The sequence below is a fragment of the Chlamydotis macqueenii genome, chromosome 8 (assembly GCF_036417535.1).
Source record: "Chlamydotis macqueenii isolate bChlMac1 chromosome 8, bChlMac1.mat, whole genome shotgun sequence".
NCBI classification, from domain to species: Eukaryota; Metazoa; Chordata; class Aves; order Otidiformes; family Otididae; genus Chlamydotis; species Chlamydotis macqueenii.
This window is the reverse complement of record NC_141563.1, coordinates 1,948,361-1,956,277: the sequence shown is the minus strand read 5'-3', so window position 1 is coordinate 1,956,277 and position 7,917 is coordinate 1,948,361. Positions and strand designations below refer to the sequence as shown.

The window sequence follows — 7,917 nt, the reverse complement described above, 5'->3', positions numbered from 1 at the left end:
CAATAATTGCTAATGTCTTTTGGCCTTTTGTAGTTCTCTTTCAATGGGAAGAGAGTGAAAAAGACCCTCTATGTGTAATTGAATGGCTCTTTTTGCCACATTCTCAATCAAAAACAGTAGTAACAATTGTTGAAGCTTATGCTAAATTGATACGAAAGGGAAGGGCCAGATTACAGGCTCGTGATGGAGTAGATCCATCTGTAATTTTTATTCCTGCAACCAAAGAAAATTTAAATTGGCTTCTTGCAGAGAATCTTGATATGCAAATTGCTTTGGCTGATTTTCAAGGCCAAATCTCTATTCAATATCCCAAACACCGAATTTGGGCAGAAATTACTAAATTGCCCCTGTATACAAAATTACATTGCAGACCAACCCCTATACAAGGTATTACTGTCTTTACAGATGACTCTGGCAAATCAAGGAAAGCAGCCATGGTATGGAAACCGTCCCAAGAGGCGGAATGGCAACATGAAGTTAAAATTGTTCCTCAAGGCTCAACTCAATTAATTGAATTGTTAGCAGTAAACATGGCTTTGTTAAAATTTAAGGGTGAGACTGTTAATCTTGTCACAGATTCATTTTATGTAGCAGGGATAGTAGCGAGACTTGATTATTCAATGATTAAGAACGTGGATAGCTCTTTTTTAATGGCTGAACTTCGCATGCTTTGGTCCTTAATGGATCAAAGAAAGCATGATTTCTATGTGATGCATGTTCGATCTCATACTGATTTACCTGGTCCTATAAAGGAAGGTAATCAATTAGCAGATTTCTACACTATGTCTGCAATAGTTCCTAATTGATTTGAGCAAGCTAAATTGTCACATTCCTTTTATCATCCAAATGCTAGAGCACTTCAAAGACATTTTCAGCTAACCATGACTCAGGCACGTAGTATTCTTGCTACCTGTCCTGATTGTCAACTCTTAGCCCCATTGCCTGCCAAGGAAGGAGTTAACCCACGTGGAATTAAAGGTAACAAGTTGTGGCAAACAGATGTCACATACTTTGGAGAGTTTGGAAAAATGAAATATGTGCATGTAACAGTAGATACTTTTTCTGGGTATCTTGTTGCTACTGCACACACGGGAGAAAGAGCACGTGATGTTTGTAAACATTGGCTAACCTGTTTTGCAATTTTAGGTGTTCCATGAAGAGTGAAGACTGACAATGGGCCTGCTTATAGCTCTGCACACGTTCCAGTATTTTTACAACAATGGGGTATTGTACATTGTTCAATATCTTTATTGATGACCTAGACGAGGGGATTGAGTGTACCCTCAGTAAGTTTGCAGATGACACCAATTTGGGTGGCAGTGTTGATCTGCCTGAGGGTAGGGAGACCCTTCAGAGGGATCTGGATAGGCTGGATCGCTGGGCTGAGCTGAATGGGATGAGGTTCAACAAGGCCAAGTGTCGGGTCCTGCACTTTGGCCACAATAACCCCATGCAGCGCTAAAGGCTCGGAGCTGAGTGGCTGGAGGACTGTGAAGAGGAAAGGGACCTGAGGGTGTTGGTTGATGCTCAGCTGAACATGAGCCGACAGTGTGCCCAGGTGGCCAAGAGGGCCAACGGCATCCTGGCCTGCATTAGAAATAGTGTAGCCAGCAGGAGCAGGGAGGTAATCATCCCCCTGTATTCGGCGCTGGTGAGGCTGCACCTCGAGTATTGTGTTCAGTTTTGGGCCCCTCACTACAAGAAAGACATTGAAGCCCTGGAACGTGTCCAGAGAAGGGCGACAAAGCTGGTGAGGGGTCTGGAGCACAAGTCTTATGAGGAGCGGCTGAGAGAGTTGGGATTGTTTAGTCTGGAGAAGAGGAGGCTCAGGGGAGATCTCATTGCACTCTATAGCTTCCTGAAGGCAGGTTGTGATGAGCGGGGGTTTGGCCTCTTCTCCCAGGCAACAAGCAGGACCCGAGGAAATGGCCACAAGTTGTACCAGAGGAGGTTTAGATTGGACGTGAGGAAAAACTTTTTCTCCCAAAGAGTGGTCAGGCACTGGAATGGCCTGCCCAGGGAGGTGGTGGAGTCGCCGTCCCTGGCAGTGTTCAAGAGGCAGCTTGATGAGGAGCTACAAGATATGGTTTAGTAGCTGTGGCAGCAATGGTAGTGGGAAGACGGTTGGACTAGATGATCTTATAGGTCCCATCCAACCATGTGATTCTATGATTCTATGATCTGTAACTGACCCAGCTCTGATAACACAGCAGCATTTTGGCTGTTGCTGAACAGCCCTTGCAGAGCACAAAGGCTTCCTCTTTCTCACACTCTGCACCCACAGCAAGAAGTTGGCAAGGGCACAGCTGGGAAAGCTGACCCGAAATGACCAAAGGGATATTCCATTCCATATGATGTCATGCTCCACAAAAACCTCAAGGAAAGACAGAGGAACGGTCATGGTCACTGTGATGTCAAGTCATCGACACTTGTGATGAAGCCCTGCTTTTCTGGAAATAGCTGAACGTCTGCCTGCCGATGGAAAGCATGGAATGAATTCCTTATTTTGCTGTGCTTGCACACAAAGCTTTTGCTTCCCTCTTTAAATCTTTCTTTTGACTCATGAATTTTCTTCCTTTTGCACTTCTGATTGTATCTCCTGTTTCTCTGGGGATGAAAAGAGGGAGTGCACAGGTGGCTCTGTGGGCATTTAGATGCTGGCTGGAGTCAAACCAAATTGAACCCTTACCACTGCGCATCCTTTGTGGCTTCTACTCTGACTCACACAGAAGCTCTCAGCTGACCTGTTTCCTGTCCCAGAGAGGAGCTCCATGTATCTTAACTACCCTTAAATCACCCACAGCATCCTCCTTTCTTTGTCCATCTCTCCTCCAGACACTCTATCACCATCCGCTACAAAAGCCATGGGAGCTGTCCTTCCCCACCTCAGCTCTTCTTGCACTGATGTCACAGCTCTGTGATGGCACACGGGGCTCCTCCTGTCTGTGCCCCAGGCTCTGGGCTTTGGTGCACATTTGGGCAGACTTGTCACATGGAAACCTCGTACTGAGAGTTTGGACTCCTTGTGTGGAAAGGCTTTGCTTCACAGCAGAGGCGTTCTGGAGTGAATGGCAGGTGACAACATACTGAGGAATGAGATTCCCACAAAGAGAGCCAAAGCTGCTGTCCCCAAGGCCAGAGAGAAACAGGGCTGTGCAGCCCTGGCAGGAGAGGGGTTCACTGTCCCAGGTGGCTCTGCAGCACTGTGGGACCTGTGACAGAGGTGAAGCCCATCTCCAAGAAGGACAAGCTGCTGCAGGAAATGTCCCTGGGGGAGGACAGCCTGTGATCTGACCACACTGTGGACATCATGCTGGGGGCTGACTGGCCATACAGCAGCTCTGCAGAGAAGGACCTTAGGGTCCTGGAGGGCAAGCAGCGGAGAATCAGTCTTCAACGCACCATCGTGGTGTAGGCCAACGGCTTCCTTCACAATATTCGGAAAAGCATTGCTGGGAGATGGAGGGAGATGATCCTTCCCCTCTACTCAGCACTGGTGAGGACACATCTGGAGCGCTTTATCTGGTGTGGGGCTCCCCAGTGCAACAATGTGGTTGGCCTTTGGCCTACTAAGGGAAGTTCAGCAAAGGCCATAAAGCTGGTTTAAGGGGCTGCATCATCTTTCATAGAAGGAAATTCTGAGAGATGTGAGACTGTTCAGTCTGGAGGAGAAAAAGCTCAAGGGGACATTATTAATATGCATAAGTACCTGATGGGAGAGAATGAAGATAAGGGAGCCAAAGTCTATTCAGTAGTTAGCCGTGACAAGACAAGGGGTGATGGACACAACTAAACCACATAAAATTCCACCTGTACCCAAGAAAATACTTTTTGGTTTTGAGGATGGTCAAACACTGGAAAAAGTTGCCCAGAGAGGTTGTGGAGATATTTTAAATCCACCTAGGCAAGGTCCTCGGCAACCTGCTGTAGCTGACCGTTCCAGAGCTTGGAAGTTGGACGAGAGGATCTCCAGAGCTCCCTTCCAACCATAACATTTCAGTGATTCTGTGAGAATAAGTGAGAAAAGTACAACAGAAATAAATGAGCAAAACTTGGTCTTAATTGCAAATGCAGGGGGTGCTGAGGAAGGGATCCACAGTGGAGTGGGGGGAAAGTGTGGGGAACGAGGAGTGTTAGAGGCATTCTGTACTGTCTCTAACGCCTCATTCACCATCCCCCCAGGGCTTGCCTTGGGGTTGAGTGGATAGAAGATTTGGGCATAAAGAAGCAATTTGAGCCTGGGAGAAGGGAGTGGGATGGGGAGATCACTTTTATTATCTTTGTTATGGTTTCTTACTGTCCAAATCTTTTTTTTTAATTGGTAATAAATTAAATTTATCTTTTCCAAGTCAACCCTTCTTTGCCAGTGAAAGTAATTGGTAAAGTGATTTCCTTTTCCTTATCTTGACCAAGGAGCTTTTCTTGTTAATGTTTTGCTTTTTCCCTGTTGAGTCAGGGCAGGGTATGGGCAGCTGGATGAGTGTCTGGCTGCTGGCCAAGGTTAACCCACCACAGGACCACATCAGGACTGCTGTGTCCGCGGTGGGGCTCACCAGCACAGGAAAGACCCTGACAGACTGGAGCGAGTCCTGCAGAGGCCAGAAGGGTGCTTGGGGCCTGGAGCACATTATGGACATGGACAGGCTGAGAGGGCTGGATTTTTGAGAAATCTCTCAGAGCCAAACACTGGAGCAAGGACCCAGGCCAGTTGGTGGGATCTCCATCAATGGAGATTTTTCAATATTTAATGAGCCAAGGCCATGAGCACCTGATGTAGCTGCAGCTGTCTGAGAACAAGCATAGATGAGAGACCAGCAGTGGCAAGAGCTGTGGGACTTGGTGTGTAATGAGTGTCAGTAGGAAACTGGTTTCCTTTTTATTAATAACTGTGATTGAGTCGGGTATCACTGAGCTCTGAAGGAGGAAGGAGGTGACCGTACAGCAAAGGTCCCTTCTCAGGCCTGTGGTGTATGGGCAGAGATGGAAATGGCTGGTGTGTGGGACTCGTCTGGGACAATTTTCCTGAGACAGCTTCCTTGGTGTGTCAAGGGAACTTGGCACAGACCGAGTCACTCTCTTCTGTGCCCATGGTGCCTTGCTTCCTTCACTGGGTCACCTGGTTCTGCACAGTGAGAAACCTGCTGTGTGCTGCACCTTGCACACTCACACAGCTTGGCTCTACGCTGGAATGTTCCTCTCACAGTCTCTTTCAAGTCCAGCCCATCCCATCTCCCACCTCCCCACTCTCTCTCTAGTCCAGCACAGCCCAGCCCAGCCCAGCAGAACAGCCCAGTGTGGACTGGTCCCATGGCACTGCCCACCTCAGGGTGCTGCAAAGCTCTGGGCACTCACACTGCAGCCCCAGCCCCTCTGAAGGGCACAGCAGCTGCTGGAGGACACAGAGAGGTCTCAGCCTCCCCATTGGCCCCAGGGCTGGTGCTTGCAATAATGACAGAAGGAAACAGAGGCCAGTCACTCTCAGGGTCTCCTGCAGACATATTTTAAGTGATCCTCAACCCCAGCTGTGTTTACAGCCCCCACCAGCCCCACTACCCAGGACAGCACGAGAGTCCTGGCCCTGGGGCTCCTCAGGCAGCACCCACATCTCTCCAGTCTCACCTCCTTCTACCCGCTGGGTGCCCACTGACTCCCATGGCATTGCAGAGTCCTCATTTGTGGGTTTTGCAATTTAATGCTTAACTTCTGAGGGACTTCACCTTTGAAGGTGTTTCACCTTTTGAGATTCCATTCACTCCCAGCCCACAGAACATGGCACGTCCCCATTCTGTCTCTATTTTTCCAAATTAATTACCAGAGAGATTGTGTACACAATCAGACCAATCAAACATGAAGCAGCCCGAGGAGGTAATGGGCAGCCCATGCACCATCTCCACTGCCATTGGACACAGCTTTTATAACCAGAACTTTTTGGTCCATTTAAAACAAATTATACTGTGAGGTTAATCCCAAACACCAGGATAACACAAAGAAAAATGACTCTTTAAAAGATCAATTATTTTCAAATTTTTTGGCAATAATTCTGGAGGAAGAAACGAGACTTCAAACACTACACTCAGGAAACTTCATTGTATTGAAGAGCTTCAAGTGAACCTGTGGTATCTGAGTGCTGTGCAAGGCTAGACACAACAGGACATAGCCTCAAGTACCAGAATCTAGAAAATTATATATAAGTAGAATTATCATAGGGAAAAATATCCAGTCTACAGGCTTAAGATAAATTCTGGGAAACATGAAGACAAGAGGAGGCAGGTTCTTGTTAGAGAAACGGTGTACATTGGGGCAGTTTCCATAGGGCATCCTTGAGCTCCTTGTTCCTCACGCTGTAGATGAGGAGGTTCACTGCTGGAGGCACCACCGAGTACAGGAATGACACTGCCAGGTTCAGAGGTGGGGAGGAGATGGAGGGGGTCTTCAAGTAGGCAACCATGCCAGTGCTGATAAAGAGGGAGACCACAGCCAGGTGAGGGAGGCACGTGGAAAAGGCTTTGTGCCGACCCTGCTCAGAGGGGATCCTCAGCACAGCCCTGAAGATCTGCACATAGGACACAACAATGAACACAAAACAGCCAGATGAGAAACAGGCACTGACCACGAGAAGCCCAGCTTCTCTGAGATAGGAGTCTGAGCAGGAGAGCTTGAGGATGTGGGGGATTTCACAGAAGAACTGGTCCACAGCATTGCCCTGGCAGAGTGGCAGTGAAAATGTATTGGCCGTGTGCAGCAGAGCATGGAGAAACCTACTGCCCCAGGCAGCTGCTGCCATGTGGACACAAGCTCTGCTGCCCAGGAGGGTCCCGTAGTGCAGGGGTCTGCAACTGGCAGACGTACCGGTCATAGGCCATGACAGTGAGAACATAAAACTCTGATGATATAAAAAAGAGAAAGAAAAAGACCTGTGCAGCACATCCTTGGTAGGAGATGGCGTTGGTGTCCCAGAGGGAATTGGCCATGGATTTGGGAACAGTGGAGGAGATGCAGCCCAGGTCAGGGAGGGAGAGGTTGAGGAGGAAGAAGTACATGGGGGTGTGGAGGCGGTGGTCGCAGGCTATGGCAGTGATGATGAGGCCGTTGCCCAGGAGGGCAGCCAGGTAGATGCCCAGGAAGAGCCAGAAGTGCAAGAGCTGCAGCTCCCGTGTGTCTGCCAATGCCAGGAGGAGGAACTCAGTGATGGAGCTGCTGTTGGACCTTGTCTTCCACTGGGAATGGAGCCTGTTCAAGTAGGAAAAATGCATGAATATGTCAGGACAGATTTATTTAAGCAAAATCTATTCAATTACTCATAGAAACATCCAAGATTTCCTCTCCCCTTTCCAGAAGAGATTTACAAGTCTCTTCCATGACCTGTGGTTGGTCTTCGCTGAGGGTGAAACTCGGGGCAGGGAGCTCTGCTGTGGGCTCTGCAGGATTCAGTTCTGCACTATGGCAATTGGTTAGTAGGAACATGGAGTGAACTCAGATCAAATCTACTTTTGATATCAAAGAGCTTTTCAGCATTGTCACTGCCAGTTCTCCCAACTGTGGAACACAGTTGTGGGAATTCCTCGGTGTTGCTTTTGTTCTGGTCACCCCACCACAGCTGAGGACTGTTGGAGTCCTTGCCATTCCGGCTGCACTCCAGGTGAAATCCTGTGGGTGCTGAGAGGCAAAGGAACTCTCCCTTAGTGTGGAATGAGGCCAGACCCTGGTCTCAGCTCCACTGTGCTGCCACATTTTGAGCTGGAGGACAATCCCACTCAGGGGTTCCCACCAACAGAGACTGTGCATGGATCAGAGTAAGAAATTCAGTTTACAAGTGCAGATCTCCCAGTTCCTCACCTCTTCTCATCAGCTCTCCCGTCCCAGCCAGGGGCACAGAGGGCTTATTACAGCTGCTTGCATACAGCTGCCTGACACATT

The 7,917-nt window shown here is 48.6% G+C and overlaps 1 protein-coding gene across 1 annotated transcript; it reads right to left on the bottom strand.

Moving 5' to 3' along the window:
• Window positions 1-6,277: 6,277 nt before the first annotated feature.
• LOC147599813 (olfactory receptor 14C36-like) lies at window positions 6,278-6,856 on the bottom strand. Its single transcript, XM_086753491.1, has one exon. The coding sequence runs from the start codon at window positions 6,854-6,856 to the stop codon at window positions 6,278-6,280; it is 579 nt and encodes a 192-aa protein (XP_086609617.1).
• Between the last annotated feature and the right edge of the window lie 1,061 nt (window positions 6,857-7,917).